Consider the following 20,022-nt stretch of genomic DNA (forward strand, 5'->3'; position numbering starts at 1 on the left):
CTGAAAGAGAGTCCAAAGGGTGGAAGGATGAAAAAGTCATCGAGAATGAGAAATGAGATGATCACTTCTGCATCCAACTTGTGATACAGTCGGTGTGAGTTACATACAAACGTATAAACTAGGAGCAGGAGGAGGGTTCTAAAAAAAAGGGAGGTTAGAGGGGGAAAAATTAACACAAAATACGAACCCCGAAATGGTTGTTTCTCATTTTAGTGGGCAAACTCTTTAGCGTGTTTGTGCGAAACTGGTTTGGCCATGATTTCAAACCAGGCACGGACCCATCAATGTTAACAGGGTTCCCACGGCAAACGTTCCCGAGATTTGCTACACTAACCTGTCGAGCATTTGTCGACTGTATCAGTCACAGTGATTTCCACAGAAAGGTTGTTCAGCTTCCAGTGGTTCTGTGTCAAATTGAGCCCTTAGGCGCAAGAAAGTCCCAACATTTGATCTCCGGTCTGAGGTCAGTTAACCAGTTTCATGCAGAGTGACACGGAGGCAATAAGATTGACCTCGCACAATTTTCTTCTCATGCGTGACAGGCAGCGCTAGATTATTGAATGGCCCCCACCCCCCACCCTTCCTTTGCTAGGTTGTTGCATGCGTTATGCTGAGAGAAGGTTGTGTTATGGATGCCCCCCACAGTTTAACAGCTTGCTGATACTCGCTTTCAGGCACAGACAGTTGGCACCTCTGGAGCTATTGCATCAGCGCAAGTCTCTTGTCTTCACAGCAGAATAAGAAATTGGAGTGGGGCAAAAATATAAAAATGAGTCCAATATTTTAACAAGTCAATCGGGAGCAGCAACATCCGACTGCATTTGGAAACATTTCCACAAGGAAGTTAGGAACACACCATCTTATTCTTAGCAATTCTAGCATGCACAATTTCAACTCCTGTCTGAGCGAGAGGTGCTAGTGTTGCAAAATAGTCCAGGGTCAAACAGCTAATTGAAAATGCATCATTATTTATATGGTGTAGTAATGGCTTTCACTCAAACACAATTTCTTTTTATTGGTTAATCTGTTTGTTAAAAGGAAACACAGACAAATACACGCACTACCACACCACAGCATTATTGCCTTTAATAGGTTGAACGGCTTTTAAAATTGGGTAACATTATTGTCTTGGTAGCAATAAAATTAGCAGAAGGCAAGGTCAGGTTTGTGGAGTATTAACGAGGACTGTGCTGGTATATACATGGCCCTCTGTCTGCTTTAGTTACACGAGACACCACTAGGCATTTCTAGATTCACTGATTAAAATCCAGATGACAGCAGTTTCAGTCCTGGTGTCTCCACAATTTAAAGATTAATCTTCAGGAGCAATGCAAGGGAAAAATCATCGAGCATTAAAAAAAAACAATTGTCTGTTCCCCTCCCACCCCCTTTTCTTTGAACCCCTTTGTTCATTAACCAGAAAGATGTTGGGAGCTGGGAAAAAATGATTTTTTTCACTGGTGGTCAAGAATGCCCAATTGGTGAGGTAAGGCACTACGCCACAGAGATAGGCACGGTAGACGGCCAATAGTGGCATGATGGAGGCAGAGCAGTTGGAGGTGGGAGGTCATATGAACATGCGAATTAGGAGGAGTCGGCCACTTGGTCACATGATCCTGCTCCGCCATTCAATAACATCAGGGCTGATCTGATTGTAACCTCAAAGCTACATTCCCACCCATCCCCAATAACCTTTCACCCCCCCTTTGCTTATCAAGAATCGACCTAGCTCTGCCTTAAAAATATTCAAAGGCTCTGCTTCCACCGCCTTTTGAGGAAGGGGGTTCCAAAGTCTCGCGACTCTGAGTTAAAAAAATTCTGATCTCCATCTTAAATGGGCGCCCCCTTATTCTGAAACTCTGAACCTGTGTCCTAAATTCTCCCACGAAGGGAAACATTTTCTAAGCATTGATCCTGTTAAGCTACTTTTTTAAAACATGATTCAATGAGATCACCTCTCGTTCTTCTAAACTCCAGGGAATATAAACTTAGTCTACCCAATCTCTCCTCATAGATCAATTCCCTCATCCCAGGAACCAGTCTAATGATTGCATTGCATCTCAGACATGTACTTCATTCCTTAAGGTAAGGAGACTAAAACTGCACAAAGAGATCCAGGTACAGTCTCACCTGTATAATTGGAGTAAGACTTGTTCACTCTTATACTCCAATTTCTTTGTAACAGAAGCTATTATTTGCTTTTCTAATTGCTTGCTGTACCTGCACATTAACTTTCTATAATTCGTGTACATGACCAAAGTCCCTCCGAGTTCAAACATTTCCCATTCGGGTTTAAAAACACACAGTATAGGATATCTAAGTGGATAATTAACACATGAACATAAGGCCTTAATAGACCATCAGGCTTGTGCCTCTTCATTCTATTCAATCACAAATCAAAGCAAACTACCAGGACATCAATTTATAGACACAAGCGCACACAACTGCCGAGTGGATGATCCATCTTGGCCTCCTCCGGAGGTCCCCAGCATCACTTACAAGTCAAAACCAACTTTTATCACAATAGGCAAGGGTTAATTAAAATTATCACTTGCATTTATATAGCACCTTTCACAATCTCAGAATTCCCAGCAATTAAGTGCTTTCAAAGTGTAATTACATCCCTTAATGAAGACAACCTGTCAATGTAGCCTTTTGCGTGTGACTTAAGTCCTAAACAAACGTGGTTGACTCCAGGCTTCCCTCTCGGTTGGTTGGACGGCTGGTTTGTGATGCAGAGTGACACTAACAGCGTTGGTTCAATTCCTGTACTGGCTGAGGTCAGCCATGAAGGCCCCACCTTCTCAGCCCCGCCTCTCGCCTCAGGTGTGGTAATCCTCAGGTGAAACTCAACACCTGTCGTCTCTCTCTCTCTCTTTCTAATGAGAGAGCAGCCTGTGATCCTCTAGGACCACGGAGCTTTTCACTTCGCCTCACCCTCTGAAACAAGCCCCTCGGTTGTATCAAGCTGCCAACAGAGCGGCTGTTAAAGATGAAAGGCCACCACCATTTTGGGATGCGCAATAAGCACCGACCTTGCTCAGCTCCCAAAAAGTGAACATAGCATCAAAGGGTGTGTCCCCAAATCTACCCCAGAGGCTGCAGCCCCACTCGAGTTACTATTTCTTTCCCTTCAACCTGAGCTGACAAAGCTGAGCTCTCGTTCTGCCCCTCATGGCCGGTCATTAACATTACTGACCCACACAGACCTCCTGGCCTCCCAGCTCCAAAAGCAGGAGACCCCCCCAGTCAAAATCTTTGCAGTAACAAAAATAAAGCGTATGTCCAAGTATATTACGCACGCGATTGTTTCTAAATTGCACATTATGACATTAAATAATAGTGCAAGCACATTTCATTCCCAGTCATTTGCTTCTCCTGCAATGTGAAGTTAGAATGGAGAACAAGGGGATGCAAGAAAAGCTCAAGGCATTAAGACCGAACATATGTTCAACCAGACGTTCTCCTATGATATAAATGGGTCATATGATTGAAGCAGGAATGAAGCAGGAAATTAGATCATTGCAGGTAACAGGTGTCAGTTGCCTGGAAACGAGGAAGTTGGTTTCAGGCATGAAGTAGTGCAGCAATAGCGTAAACCTTCCACCCCCTATAGAGACAGTGCATCAGCGTTTCCCCTCTCCCCTCCTTCCTCACTCTTGGGAGACCTGTTAATCCCCAAGTAGTGAGACAAATACATTTACCACCTTCCCCCCCTCCCCCCCCCCAAAAAAAACAGCAGCATTTGGAAATCAGCCCAACAGATGAAACTCCTCAAATCATTGGGCTTTCTAAAATCAATACACAAAGCATAATGTTGCATCTACATTTTATAAACAGGATTTGAAAAAAAGACTAGAATCAATACTCACCTGAGAACATAACCCACCTCCAAAGGCTAGGACGTACTACTATACCCCTCACTGTAACCCAAACTACACTGCGTTCAGCTTTCTGGTTCAAATGGCATTCACACTCTTCGACCCTCAGCTTCAGATCTTTTGCACACTCAATTATTTCTGAGATGGGTGCTATGGGAATGCAATTTATTAGTGGTGACCCAGAGAAAAATTAAAAACAAGAAAGGTCTCCATGGTGAACGTTGATGGGATTCAAGGCGGAGCTGGGCCTTGTTTGTGGGTGGGGCTCTGATCACTTTATACAAGAGACAGGGTATCCTGTATAAATATGGGTCAATGTGCTCTCCGGCACTGGCTTTGATTGTCTAAAATGAGAGCTTGGAGGGCAGTTTGTGCAGTTCTTTCCCCCCTTAATTGGGCGATGGTTTTTATTGCTTCACCTGCGATGTTTGCTGTCTTTCAATCGTTCACCCAATGGCCATTCCTAAGGCTGGGTTACCCACGGTGCAAGGCTGTCCGACACAGGGAAGACAGGTTCTGTGCTAAAAGTGACAGGTCCGAAGGACCAGTTGGTGCCTTCCTAGCCATCAATTGCGTATTCTTCATGCATTTCTTTCCCATTGTTTCCAGACATTTTTGCAGATAGGGCAGAAGGACAAGTACACCAGTTGTTCTCTGCTCCTGGGTTGAGTGGGGACGGAAAAGTAATTTAAACCATCATTCCCGTTCCTTACCAGTCAGTATCCCCTTTCCCCACAGTGACCACCAGATGTTAAACAAACGGAGTACGTCTTATTTCTGATGTCTTCCCCTGTCAGACAGTCTACCATCACAGACCCCCTAGTCTCGGGTCATGGAAAATGGTCATTAAGCGAGCAACTGAAAGGCAGGCGGCATCCACTGAGCCACATTCCCACCAGGAAAGAGAAAGTTAGAGAACAAAAACCCCATAACTGAAAAAGGCACTGCAAGCTGAGCAATAGGACCAAATGTAGAGAGTCAGCGGATCATCCATCATCCTCTAAAGACCCAAGTGCTTCAACAACACGTCACCTGTTTATTTCTCGCAAGAGGGTAAGTTTTATTTTCTTTTTTATTCATTCGTGGGGTGTGAGCATCGCTGGCAAGGTTTACTGCCCGTCCCAATTGCCCTTGAGAAGCTTGTGGGGAACACCCTTCTTGAACCACTGCAGTCAACGTGCTGTAGGGACGTCCGCAGTGCTGTTAGGGAGGGAGTTCCGGGGAAAGTTGCTGGTGGTGGTGTTCGTGTGCGCTGGCTGTTCTTGTTGGAGAAGTTTGGGAGGTCAAGAAAGTTCTGATGGTTTGTTGCCGCTCATCTTGTAGATGGCACACACTGCATACAATTAAACAGGTACTTTCCCCTTTAGGTAAATTAGCAGAAGGAGGGCTCTGCAGTGACTAATGCATAACTACTGAAAGTGTCCAGGGCAAAATACTTTGCTTAGTTCCTGCTTCTGGGCTTATCAAGTTGGATCACACCCTTGGCTCATTTAAGTGCGTTCCTATCAGCTTCAACAGAATTACCAAACTTGTGGAACTGCTTCATCACTTAGGATGAAATGTGAAAGAACAGATACGTTTTTAAGCATCAAATTAAAGGTCACGTTTAGGGGCACCACAAATCTCAAGCACAATGGAGCAATTGCCCCCATCAATCACGCCTGGATATAACGGAAATCATCTACTGTAAATAACTGGGATTGATTTTTAAGCACAATATCTGAATTATAGAGTCACCCTCAATGTGTGCATCGTGTTGCTGAAATTACCCTGCTGTATGGGGGAAGATTCCTGTTTCCTGCACTTCAGAGTCATGTGCTTGAAAACTGTTAATTTGAGCTTTTTTCAACTAGAATCACAAATCCCACTCTCATCTTGTTACATACGAATTAGGGGCAGGAGTAGGCCACTCGGCCCCTCTAGCCTGTTCTGCCATTCAATAAGATCACGGCTGATTTGAATGTAACCTCAATCCCATATTCCTGCCTACACCCGATAACCTTTCATCCCTCGTTAATCAAGAATCTATCTAGCTCTGCCTTAAAAATTTATTCAAAGACTCTGCTTCCACTGCCTTTTGAGGAAGAGAGTTCTAAAGACAACAACCCTGAGGAAAAAAGATTTCTCCTCATCTCTGTCTGTACACTTATAAAATGTAGCCCCTCTGCTGGCCTTGTGATTACGATGGCATTGCTCATTGCAGTTCCAAGTCACTCCCTGCGTTAGGCAACTAACAGTTTCAAACTGGTTGAGTCAGTGAAATGACCTCATGGTAACTCACACACATTGTGACTCACATGTGAAAAGGCACCATTATACTATGTGAGCGCCGCCTATGAGAGAAGCCTGTAGGTCAGCCGCTGTTGGCTAAGCTCCCAAGCCCTGACACTTGGGAAACTGGTCTCATCATTGAGTGTAGCTCTGGCATTAAGCTGGGCTCCCTGCATGGACATTGACAGAGCAATTACAGCAGTCCAAGCTGTAAAAAAAAACCGGAAGGTGCAGGGGTGGCGGGTGATGTGGGGGGGTGGGTGGGGTCGTGCTTTGCCGAGATGGGAGAGTGCAAAATGATTGAAGAGTGACCCAGTACCAAGGGATGATGCCAGCTGTAGGCAAAAAGTAGATAGGGCAGGAAATCACCCTGGGCTGGCGCAAAATAGCTGGATCATGCTGGCCACCTGCTAAACGCCCCCTCCAATATTTGACTCCATTCATTTCAATGAACTGAATGTTGAGCAGGCAGCATGACAAGCCGCCAAAGCAATGCCAGTCACAACAGGCTTTTAACCCCCAATATTTTCAGTTGATTGTGCACAAAAATGACTAGTGAGAAAAGACTGGCCGGTAACCAAATCTGCCCCATGGGAGAGTCACAGCCATTGCGGAAGGGGAAGTGACTCTCCCACAGGCGATCAAGCCACTTGGACTCAGACTGCCAGGACCATTTGCCCCCTTCTGGTAACAGCATGATGGCAACAAGGGTTCACAATTCTACAACCGTTACCATTTTAGAAATGCACGTATGAGGAAGCAGCCAACCAGCTCTTAAGCACTGCTCTTCTGCAAACCAAACACAATCAATGGCGTAGATGTGTCTCTAAGGAGAGGACAGAAGAGAAAGGGAAAACTGGGGACAAATAAATTCTAATCATCCATGCACAAACAGAACAAGTGAATCATAAAGGCATCACTGCCATACACGGTGATCTGGGATGGACAGACGGGCACTAAATGACCTCACTCTGGGTCAGTAGGTTCCAACACCAGACAGCAATTCATTACTCCTACCCCCTTACACTTCGTACTGTTCAATTGGAATCCAGCGATGCATTCCCAGATTATACTCTGAATTATTTCTCCCCCTGGCATTGTACAGCACATTAAAATTGGCAGGAGACATGAAAGTCAAAGACCCTGAAACCTACAGACACACAAAAAAAACAAAAAAAGGTTCAAAAGCCTAAAACACTTTTAATTGCATGTTTTAAAACAAAGATGTTGCAATCAACTTCTGAATTACTTCAACTGCCACTCAAATGCTTTCATGCATCACCAGAGGCCCTGAATATTTCCTTATTATTTGCCCCAGGCAAATTATAATCTGTACATTGTGTTCCCAAAGTCTGAAAGAGCTGAATATAAAAACATTCTTTATAGTAAGACAGGAGTCTAGTGAACGGCTAAAGGTTCCTTCCCTCCATTGTCAAACATCCACAGGCCTCAACTACTGCATGCAAGGCCTCCCCTCCCCATCTCCACTGATGTAGAGTTATATACTTACGAGGAACAGATGTTAAAGTGTCGTGCTTACCAACATATTACAGCACGTTTAGAGAAAACAAGCCCAGACCGGCATCAACATATGGACTGGTGTCCACATCATCATTAACTGCTTGCTGTGCAAGCCTGTTAACTGGGACACCCTGGTGGAAGTTCAATCATCCCATTTATCAAATCCCATCCAGTGGGCACAGAACAACACAGATCTTCACTTATTCTGAACCACCATTCTGGATGAAAAATAAGCCCTGTGAATGCCTGTCCCCTTATAGAGTAATTGATGGTGTGAGCGGAGCATTATAACCAGGCCTAGACAGGAAGGGACGAAAAAAATATCCTTGCAACAATGTTTATACCCAGTTATACAGAGGCAGCTGTAACTTTGTTCAGAAGCCATTGGTTCAGGGCTGACATACGCCTCCAAAGACACCCAATGCCCTCAGCTACCCCACTCTAGTCAAGCGAGGTTCGGTAACGCTTGCTGCCAGGCGATTGGACAATGAAGGCACAACAGCCACAGTGAACCCTGAGCTGATGTTCTGGGAGTCTGTGTACTCACCGTGTTCCAGCAGGGGTCACTGCATAAAATCCGGAGAGGAAATTTGCATTTTTCTCCCTTGACAAGGGGGTGAGGCCCAATGTTGTTCTCTTTCAGCCACACCCGGCTAAATGTGAGCTACTTTAGGGAGAAGCAGCTTATCCTTTGTACATAGCACTCACATTTATCTGACTTGATGTGAACACAATCAGAACGCTTGCCTGGAATACCTTACATTCGATAGAATCTTTCTGTTCTGTTCCCTTTTTGACATAAAGACTTGCATTTATATAGTGCCTTTCCAACCTCAGGAGCCCAAAAACATTTTACAGCCAATGAAGCACTTTCGAAGAAATGTTGTCGCTATGGTAGCGTAGGAAACATAGCAGCCAATTTGTACATAGCAAGCTCTGACAAACAGCAGTAATAACTAGAAAGATGGTAGCACAATAGTAATGTCACTAGACTATGGACCCAGTAACATGGATTCAAATGTCACATGGGTTTAAAATCCCACAATGGTTGAGGATGGAATTGGACTTCAATAAAATCTGGAATGGAAAGCTAATCTCAGTAATGGTGACCATAAAACTATCAATTGTTCTAAATACTCACCTGGTTCACTCATGTCCTTTAGGGGATGAAAGTTGCCTCCCTACCTGGTCTGGCCTACATGTGATTCCAGGCTCACAGCAATGGGGCTGGCTCTTAACTGCCCTCTGAAATAGCCTAGCAAGCCACTCAGTTCAAGGGCAGTTAGGAGTGGAAAACAAATGCCTGCATTGCTAGTGATGCCCACAACCCATGAAAGAATTTTAAAAAATGATCAGTCTTTTTTTTTCCCGTGATGTTGAATGAGGGATAAATATTGGCCAGGGATAACTCCCCTGTTCTTTTTCAAAATAGTGCCGCCGGATCCCTTTTAACATCTCATCCAAAAGCAGGTGCCACTGACAGTGTAGCATTCTCTCAATACTGCACTCGTGGGTCAGCTGAGATTTGTGCTTAAGTCTCTGGAGTGGGGCTCAGTATTTACAAGAGTACTTTTCCCTGAATTCTTCTTGCACCGATTAACAACTGTAAACTTGTGAAATCAGAACTTATCTACGGACCAACATGTTAGAAGGGGTTTGTACAGGAGGTACAGTCAATGCAGGTTGCCTATATTTCTCAAACGTCATCAGGAAAATGCAATATTCAAATTTGTAAACTGACGAAAAACATCGAGCTTCAAAGAAGCCAAAATCTATTCAGGTTTGGCCTTTAGCTGGCATATTTAACAGCACATCAGACATTAATGCAAAAGCAGTAGGATGGAGTAAATATCAATGCTGTTAAAACAGGCGTCAGCTCAATGGCAGTGCTGTCACCCCTGAGTCAAACAGTTGTGGGTTCAACCCAATCTATGGATTTGAGTATACTCCCAACAGTGGTCGTACTTCATGGTCATAAAGCACTTCAGGGCATTCTGCAGTTGGGACAAGCATTATATGAATGCAGGCCTTTGTTTTTTACAATTCTGAAGAGGTGCTGAACTGTCAACACATGCCATCTCTCGGGTGAGCAATTGAGATGAGGCTCCATCTTAGGAACAGAAGTAAGACCATTTAACTGAGCTTATCCCATCATTCAATGAGAACATGGCTGATATGTGACCTTTCGGTGAACAAAAGTTGATCAATCTCAGTTATAAAATTAACAAGTGATCTAGGATCAATTGCTGTTTGCTGAAAAGAGTTCCAAACTTCTACCACCCTTCAGCTTCCTTCAGCTAAGGTAGACAGAGAGAGTTGAGAATTGACTCCTAGGGTCCATATGGTCTGTGTGCTAAGGAAGATGCAACACAGCCTTCATTTTACCAGATCGGCAAATATTCCTCAGTTTTTTTTTTGACTATGATGCAATGAATTTAATAAAAAGGGACAAGATTTATTATATCCCAGGAGCTCATCATTCTCTGTTAGGCTGCTGTTACTTCAGCAATGGGCTACTCTCTAATCAATGAAAGTAAAATTAATGTCTGTTCCCTATTTACCTTTAATTATAAAAGGGGTTTCGTGGAAAGTGATTAATAATGGAATCTAATCAAACACCGTTCACCATATTATATTCACACCCTAATCATAATAACATTCGTATGTAAGTTCATATGACATCTGAAGTACTGCTAAGAGATGTTGCTATGGGTGACAGGGCAAAGAAGGGAAAAGCCCAAAGCTGAGTTAGCTGATCAAAGTCCCAAGACACAGATTTCGTCACTGAAATCTCCAGTTTCCTGTAGTTTTAAAAAGCAGGGTATCAGCAGTATTTGCATACATCACTGCTCAGTTGCTGACTTGCAAAGCATTTATATGTAGAAAATAATATTTCATCCATATCTACCTGAACATCTGGAGAGACCCCACAAAATCAGAGTCAGCTCATTTTCTCAGCCTTTACAGCATTAAATTAGCTAGTCTTTCAAGGACAAGGGTTACACCACAACCCTGCTGTAAAGCACAAGGTAGAGTATCAGGTGATCAAATGCCTCCAAGTTGCAAGACAAGCAGTTCTGGGTTTTAACCAAGTCAATCGCCTCAGAATCGCCTCAGAACGAGCACTTGTCTCTACCCGGATTACACCTCTGGAGAAAAATGAAACCAAACAGCAACAAGCTTGACCTTTCCACTCGTCTTCACAGTCACAGGATATATCCTCAACTGGGTAATTTCGTGTTTTTCTTCACAAGTGTAAAAAGTGGAGGAAATACGCTCACTTTCTCAGCCCAAATACAAGGATGGGTACCGATCATTCAAACTATCGGCAGCAAACGCTTTGGAAACATTAAGTGCAACCACACTTCTTCCCCCTCCCCCACTTTTTGTTCGGCATGGATTATATCCCACTATACCTCACGCCTCCTCAAAAACCAGGGTTACCCCTCATCCCCTGCCTTCGTCTGAATGCAACCTTATTTCTCCACCATCCATGTTCCTCATGAGGAAACCTCAAATGGTAAGGAGCCACTCCTTTCACAGAGCACTCACACTATGGCGATCATCGATTCTCTCTCTGTCCCGAGATTTTAATGTTGTCTTCCTAACCTCCATGTAAATTAGTCAGGACCATGGCTTCATCAAACTCCCTAATCCCCTCTCTCAACAGATATTGATCCAGTTCCTTTTTGAAGTCATAACTGAAGCAGGATTGACTATTTTTTCTTGGCAGTCGGTTCCATTTGTCTACTGTATTCATTGGGTTTATTCATTCATAATGAGGTCCCTGCTGAAAATATTATACAAGCCAGTAAAAGGATGAAACTAAGAGGCAGCTGTACACAATTCAACAATGCCAATGCAACACAAATATCAAAATGGTGGTAGAACTCTGAAACAAAGAAATAATGTAATATTTCAATCCTCGATTCCAGTTGGTGACTCAAATTAAAACTTTTTTTGTGAGGGGTTTGTGAACCTTATGAATGGAAAGAACTATAACTGCTTTTCATCTCACTGGTAACATATTCTTCACCCCAATTTCCTCCTCTCTCCTGAAAACCCTAAATTATCCCATTGACCAGCCCCAAAGGGCTTCAGGCAGCCTTCCAGAGCCTACAAGTCGCCACATCTCACACAAATGCCCGGACCGGGAGTATCATCAGGCTATTCAACCACAAAAAAGCATCACCACCTGTTCTCAGCCACAGGAGTCACTGGGCGACGAATGCGATGAATGGGCAATTTTCCCACTTGCAGCCCAGCGGTGCTGAGGCCCCCAATTCTAGCACCTCCTCTGTGGCCCTGACTGAGATCTACTAATTCAGCAGAGTAAACAAATCCCACCGACTCATCTGTCTCCCTGGCGAACTGCTCGGGCAAAACGAGGCCACGTTTGACCTGGTGTTCAACGTCCACCTCACTTCCTCAACATCACTAAGACTGCGTAATCCCACCCATCTCCGTTCCATCTCACTCCCACCTGTTGCAGAAACTTGCTTTTGTCAACTCTGGACATGGTTTGTCCAACACCTTCCTATTAGCCTCCCACTGAGCCTTAAGAAGGCTATTGAAATGCTATCCTTTATTACGAGAGGGATTGAACATAAAAATAAGGATGTTATGTTTCAGTTATACAGGGCATTGGTGAGACTGTGCCTCGAATACTGTGTGCAGTTTTGGTCTCCTTATTTAAGGAAGGATGTAAATACGTCGGGGACAGTTCAGAGGAGGTTTACTTGATTGATGCCTGGAATGAGTGGGTTGCCTTATGAGGAAAGGTTAGACTGACTGGGCTTGTTTCCACTAGAGTTTAGAAGAGTGAGGGGTGATTTGATTGAAGCATGCAAGATCCTGAACGGTCTTGACACGGTGGACATCGAAAGGACGTTTCCACTTGTGGGTGAGTCTTAAATTTAAAATTTAAAATTAGGAGTCGCCCTTTTAGGATAGAGTTGAGGAGACATTTTTTCTCCCAGAGGGTTGTGCAACTTTGGAACTCCCTGCCTCAGAAGGTGGTGGAGGCGGGGTCATTGAATATTTTTAAGGCAGTGGTAGATAGATTCTTGTTAGGCAAGGGAATCAAAGGTTATCGGGGGTAGATGGGAACGTGGAAATCGAAATACAAGATCATCAGCCATGATCTTATCGAATGGTGGCGCAGGCTCAAGGGGCCGAATGGTCCACTCCTGTTCCTATTTCTTATGTCCTTATCCTCTCTGCAGCTCACACAAATATCAGCTTGACCTGCAGGTCCATCACTCTGAGCTTTGCTGGCCAATCTTTGCTTCCTGTCCCTCGTCACATTGAATTTTAATCCCTTGTCCCCATATAAAAATTTCACAGCTCATATCTCTGCTACCTCCTCTGTTTTGTATCTCCTCTCACAGCCTTTCACCCTCCATCTTTCTCCTCCTCTGTACTCCTATAGCCACACAGTGGGCAGTCAGGCTGCCACAGCCTGAAACTTCAGAACACACTCCTAACCCCTTTTCCTCTCCACCACGCAACCTATCTTTCTGACTAAGCGTTTAGACACCAGCATAAAATCCTCTATCACTGTCAAGTTCCTTAGTAAATTTCTTCCCATCCCTATAAAATTCCTTGGGAGCATTCAGTGCACATTGTCAAGGTGTTAGCTGGGGCTCAGAGGTACCCCTCATGGTTTGGAAGCTGGAGTCTCTGGCTGTGCATTTAAATCCCACTCCAGAGACTTGCACACAAAGTTCAGGCTGACACTGTAGCACAGTACTGTAGGAGGTGCTGCACTGTCGGAGGTGGCATCCTTCAGAAGAGGGGTGAAACTGAGGTCACGTCTGCTCTCTCAGGTGGATGGAACAGATCCCAGGCAAAGGAGGTCAGTGGATTTCTCCTGGTGTCTTGGCCAACATTTATCCCTTAACCAACATCACAAAAAAAACACAAGATTATCTGGTCATTATCGCATTGCTGTTTGTGGAACCTCGCTGTGTACAAAATGACTGCTGCGCTTTCTCACAACATTAACCATACTTCAAAAGTATTCCATTGGCTGCAGCGCACTTTCTGATACCTTGAAAGGTTATGAAAGGCACTCAAATAAATGCAAACTCGGCTTTTCTTTATTTCCATATAAATGTGATTTGTTGTAAAGCTCAGCACTGCATTAAGTGCCCTTTACTCACTAGATCATTAAGGAAATTCACTGCTTTTTCACATTACATTTGCACCTTGAAATTAAAGTACAGGTTAAGTTAGTCAAAGCAATGGATTATTAAGCCTGGGAGAGTGAACCTACGCAAAGATATTATGCTCGGCAAATGCCCAGCGCATACAATCAACCCACACTCTAGGCTAATGCATCAGCACTGACATTACAGGCACTTAATATGTAGCAACACCACCAGCAACTATCCAATATCATTGGTTTAGGCAAGATTCCAAGTTCAGTCACTACATTATACATTTATTGCAGTAACAGGTTACGTACTAATGAAAGTATAATTTAGTACTGTTGCTGGGAGTATCTATATTATATGATAAATAACACAGCAGTATGAATGTTAAACTGATCTGTACCACCACCAGAAGGAGACTGTTGAAATTTCAAAAAACCTGGTGTACTACAATGCATTTAACAAAATGATACCATCTGCAGTGAAATCTGATAAACCAGATTTTTTTTTCCAATTGAACCTGCAGCATTATACCTTCCTGCCCACAGAAACAAATTAGTTGAACGCTACACTTAAAATATTGTGGTGTCGACAAAGCCCCTTTGCTTCTGGTTTAAGGCGGCAGAAGGTGGATGCCGACAAAACCCAGCTCCATTTTAAAAATAAAACACAGTCCAACCTTTAAGCACTGCATTTGCCAGGCTGTTTTCACATGGAGAACCGGTTTTGCAAAGACACTGAATAAATGCATAAACGAGGTCACGTATTTATGAATGGGAAAAGGCCGCACGAGTATTAAAAGAGCATTGGACAAAGTAAAATCAGTTTGCCAAGTTGCCTTGGATCAGTTTAAACCTGCATGTGCAAAAAATCTGGCCATCTGATTCAAGATTCGCATTGTCACACAAATATCTCATTGTCCTGGCTTACGAACAAGCACAATGAAGTTGCAAATTTTAAATGTTATGGTTACATAAGTTGTGTGTGTTTATTTTAAGAACACACTGTGCATTTCAGTGTTAATTTTACATAAATGGAAATCAAAACAAATAGAAAGTATATTTCCATTATACTATGAACATGACAAGCAGATTTTATTAGTGAAACTGTGCATCAATGGTGCCACATTGCTCAAAGCAATAAAGTCTGACATTTTAAAAGGAACTTATAGAAGAGTTTAAATACCACTCATTACACAGTCAAGTATGCCCAAGCTGAAACCATTGATGGAAAGGACTCATTCTGTACCACTGGCATTTATAAGCATGCCTACCTGCTTGTTGTACTTTGGAGGATTGGTCTTGTAACTGTAATCAGAGTACTGGTCTGAGCCAGTCGAGTTGTTGTCCCCAGTTCCAACGAAGGTGTTGGTGGCCGGGAGATCTTGCACAACCTGGTGCTTCTTCCCAGCAGTGGGTGACTGCGGGTGCAGCTGAATGGATGGCAGAGGGGAGTTCGACCTGTAGTGTCTCCCAAGGTCAGGGCTCCCTGGGTTACAGTTGAGCGGTAGGTGAATCCGAGGACTGTCACTGCTGGATTCGTTTATCAGGTTGAACTGTAATCCCCGCTGGGTGCCAGTCTCATCATCCTCCAGTGGTTTGGAAGGTTTTGGAGGTTTGCTCTTCTTGATTTTGTGCTTGGTGTTTTTATTGGTTTGTTTTGGAGCATATAGATCCTTGTTTTCTTTCTTGCCAGCCTGATAGCCGCTCTTGGCTTCCTTCTGCCTGCAATAGCGAATCAATACCACGATCACAATCACTAGTATGACTGCAATAATCCCAGCGATCACTCCAAACAAGACATTGCTTCGCTGCTTACTCTTCTCGTACTCAGGATCTCCTGCGATATCCACGTCAAGTGGCGTGTTGAGACTGTGGCCCACCAAAGCCTCCACATGGCTGACATTTCCCATGGTATCGTTCACATATATGTGCACTAGTGCCGTAGCAAAGCGAGCTGGGGTGCCCCCATCCTTCACCCTAACCACAAGACGGTGCAAGCCATAGTGCCTCCGCAAGATTTCCTTCTCCAGTGTCACGCTCCCACCAGGAGAGATCTGGAAGAGGTCAAATGGGTTTCCGCCTATGATACTGTACGTCAAGTTGGCATTGGCTCCAATGTCCATGTCTTCAGCCTTGACCTGTTCCACTGATGCCCCGATGGCAGTGAGGGGATTTATATGCTGGTAAGAGGAATTGGAAGGTTGGGTGATGAAAGGAGTGTTGTCATTTTCATCTAAAACATTGATGGTGACACTGACGTAAGCAGACCTGGGTGGTGTTCCACCATCTACTGCCTTCAGTTGGAAGGTGTAGGTGTTTTGACGCTCTCGGTCAAAGGAGACACGGGAAAGAATGGTGCCTGTGCCATTTTGTATCTCAAACTCACCATTATCAGGGTGCACAAACAGAGTTACTTGGGCATTCACATCCTTATCTGCATCCGACACGGTTACCATACCAACTGGACTTGATGGAGGCAGATTTTCTCGTACTGAGAAACTGTAGCTATTCAGCATGAATTTAGGGTCATTATCGTTTTCATCCAGAACATTGACGACCACCGTGGCTGTTCCTTTAAGGCTTGGGGTGCCTTTATCTGCTGCGGTTACTTTGAACTCGTAATGCTCCTGTTGCTCACGGTCGAGGATGGAGTTGACCCTAATCTCCCCAGTGTCCGGGTTGATGTCAAATAAGCCCTGGATGGAAGAGTCTGACAGGGAATAGGCCAGTTCAGCATTGCTGCCACTGTCAGCATCTGTAGCCTCCACTCTGACAATGGGGATGTAGGGCTGGTTGTTTTCATGCATGGAGACCCGGATAACATTCTGAGTGAAGACCGGGGCATTGTCGTTCACGTCCACCACCTGCACTTTCAGAGTGTTGCTGCTAGACAGAGGCGGGTTGCCAGAATCGACCGCCACAATCTCGATCAGATACTCCCGGACAGACTCGTAATCCAGGTCGGTGGTGGTCTGCAGGAAGAATTTCTTCTTCCTCTCGCTGCTGGACTCGCTGGCCGGTTTCAGCTGGAAGGGCACGTCCCCAGCGACGATGCAGGTGACCGCCGCATTCTCACCTTCATCCCTGTCCGAAACCTGGACCAGCGCCACCGGGGAGTCGATGGGCACGTCCTCATCAATGTTGGCCACTCCGTCCTTGTGGGTCACCAGCCCGATGCCACGGATCTCGATGGTGGGGGCATTATCGTTCTTGTCCCGGACGGTGATGACCACGGCCGCCCTGTCCTGCTTGGGGATGGGAGCCTTGTCCCTGGCGTGCACAAAGAATTTAAACTGGCTGACCTGCTCGCGGTCCACGGGCCCCTGCACGGTGATCCAGCCACTGCTCTTGTCCAGGCGGAGCAGGCGGCGGGCACTCTCGGCCGCCTGGGCAAAGGTGTACTCAATCTGGGAGTTCTCGCCCAGGTCCAGGTCCGTTGCCCGCACCTGCAGGATGGAGGTGCCAACAGGGCTGTTCTCTTCCACTGTGCCCTCGTAGCTGGACCTCTCGAACTTGGGGGCGTTGTCGTTAATGTCCAGCACCGTGATGCGGAGGATGGCAGTGCTGGCCCGGGAGGGTCTGCCCCCATCCACCACCCGGATGCTCAGGTCGTAGGTGTCCCGCTGCTCCCTGTCCAGCCGGCCGGTCACTATCAGCTGCGGCAGCTTCTCACCGTGCTCCTCGGCGACCTGCAGGCTGAACAGACCGTGGGCTTCGGTCCCCACGAGCTCGTAGCTGGCCACTCCGTTGGTGCCAGCGTCCCGGTCGGTGGCGGTGGGGATGTTGACGATGGTGCCCGGGGTGGTGTGCTCAGGGATGGAGATGGAGATGACGGGTGAGCTGAAGCTGGGGGTGTTGTCGTTGACGTCCTGGATGAGGATCTTCCCTTCCACCAGCACCGGGACCGTTTGGTGCAGAGTGTTGGTCACCGAGATCTCAAACTCCAGGAAGCATTCCATCGGGCTGTCGCAGGACATCCCCTCCCTGTCGATGGGGGTCTCGGTGGTGTACAGGTTGCCTCCGGTCTCGTCCACCCGCAGGTAGGGCTTGCCCACCTCCAGCTTGAAGAGCCTGTTGTTCTTCTGCAGCCCCAGCGTCTCCCCGGGGTTCCCGATGAGGGTGTTGGGGGGCTGCTCCTCAGGGAGGGAGAATTTCACCGAACTCTGTGCCCGGCACACAGGGACCGGCCACAGGGAGAGAAGGAGCGAGACCAACCCGGCCAAAACGGGGCCAAATGTGAAATCCATCAGCTTTCAACAGTAACAGTCCGAGCTGTGGGGAGGGAGAGATTTCAAATCAGCAAAACAGTGAATCATAAAAAAACACACCAATGTCTCATTTCTTTTTACATTCGAACACCGACACCTTATTCCATCCTATAAAAGATTAAATTAGAATCGTTCCTATCAACATCCTGTTTTAACTTTAAACAGGAGAGACGTTAGTGTCACCAGAACCCTCTATTTCCTCAACTGAATATATTTTAGGATTTTACAAAGCAGGGGAGGGGGGAAAATAGACTCGATAGGGCTGAGAGATTGTTGGAGCATTCTGAGACAAACAGACATGCAGGGTCAGAATGAGCTGAGAAATCCCCTTCATTAAAGCGCCCTGTGCAGGCTGCCTGCGATTCCACACGCTGCTCAATGGTTTGGGGTCTGGCGAGTGTAAACTCACTCTGAGATTAGAGAGAAGGCAGGGAAAAAAAAATACATCAACGCTTTCAATCTCGGAGCGTCTTGGGATAAAGACTTCCCGAGGAGTGTTGGAGGTGGGGTTGGAGGGGTGAGAGAGAGACAGAGACAGAAACAGGGAGAGAGAGAGAAACAGAGACAGAGAGAGAGAGGCAGAGAGAGAGAGGGAGGGAGACAGAGAGGAAGACAGAGAGAGAGAGACAGAGTCAGAGGCACAGAGAGGGAGAGACAGACACACACAGAGAAACAGAGAGACAGAGAGAGAGACAGAGATACACAGAGAAACAGAGAGAGGCAGAGAGAGAGACAGAGATACACAGAGAAACAGAGAGACAGAGATACACAGAGAAACAGAGAGAGACAGAGATACACAGAGAAACAGAGAGAGGCAGAGAGACAGAGATACACAGAGAAACAGAGAGAGACAGAGATACACAGAGAAACAGAGAGAGACAGAGATACACAGAGATACACAGAGAGACAGACAGACACAGAGAGAGAGAGAGACCCAGCATGTGTTACAGGGGCAGGGGACACAGAGAGAGAGACTGCTTTACTGTAGGTCCCCACAACACGATGGGGACGGGGACGAGGGATTCGGCAATGCTACATTGGCTACATTGTTTTAAAAAAAAAATCCTACAAGTTATAAATAAAAACTCGGATACATTCATACCTTGAGAGCCGAGTACACAATATATCAAAGTCTGACTGGGAAATCGAAGATATCCGGACCGTCTCCCACTTCTTCCTAATCTTAGGAGACCCCCGTGGTGGATTTTCCCTGAACCCGATCGAGGTTTTGTAACCAATTCCACACCAACTCTCAACATTTCACACAACCTCTGTTCCCTGGCTCTCCAGCCCCCAAGCTTGGCGTTTCGCGAGCAGCCCGGTTTCCAACACCTCCACTGCTGCTCTAGAACAGGCTGAGAAATAAATACCCAGCTACTGAAGCCAATAGCTACATCCTCAAAAAAATAAAATAAAATAAATACACGCACAGATTAAGATTCTGAAACGTGCAGAGTTTTCAAAACCACAATTCAACAAAGGCTGTTTTATTGCAGCGATGCAATGCTCCTTACCTCAGTGACTTGAGTGGGTTTAGTTCAGATGAGCGGCAGTACAGTGCCTGGGAGTTTGCCTGTCTGTGTTTCTCTCTCTCTCTCTGTCTCTCTCTCTCCTCCCTCTCTCTGTCTCTCCTCCCTCCCTCTCTCCTTCATTCTTCCCAGTGAAACTGAGTCAGTCTCTCAGTCCGCCCTGCACGTCACACACCATTAACTAACTCAGCCCCATGTAACCGAGGGAGGGAGGGGTGTGTGTGTGAGAGAGAGAAGGATTCACCCGAGTCAATAGCCACACTTGTTTTCAATAATAAACTCTATCCATGCATATAGATTTATACAAGACAGGAGGGGAGGGAGAGACAAAACCGAAACAAGCTCTGAAAAAGCTGAGATTTGGACGCCGGTGAATTGACAGCTGAAACTGATCC

At 45.6% G+C, this 20,022-nt stretch overlaps 1 protein-coding gene across 5 annotated transcripts in view; it reads right to left on the reverse strand.

Moving 5' to 3' along the window:
- LOC144686077 (protocadherin-1-like) overlaps positions 1-18,077 on the reverse strand; it is a 384,044-nt gene extending 365,967 nt beyond the window's left edge. For all 5 annotated transcript variants that reach the window (XM_078551234.1, XM_078551233.1, XM_078551236.1 and 2 more), the window contains exon 1: positions 15,102-18,077. In XM_078551234.1, the coding sequence (XP_078407360.1) occupies positions 15,102-18,077 (2,976 nt within the window). The remainder of the gene's footprint in view (positions 1-15,101) is intronic.
- Positions 18,078-20,022: the final 1,945 nt, after the last annotated feature.

The sequence above is a fragment of the Cetorhinus maximus genome, chromosome 10, assembly GCF_964194155.1.
Source record: "Cetorhinus maximus chromosome 10, sCetMax3.hap1.1, whole genome shotgun sequence".
NCBI lineage: Eukaryota > Metazoa > Chordata > Chondrichthyes > Lamniformes > Cetorhinidae > Cetorhinus > Cetorhinus maximus.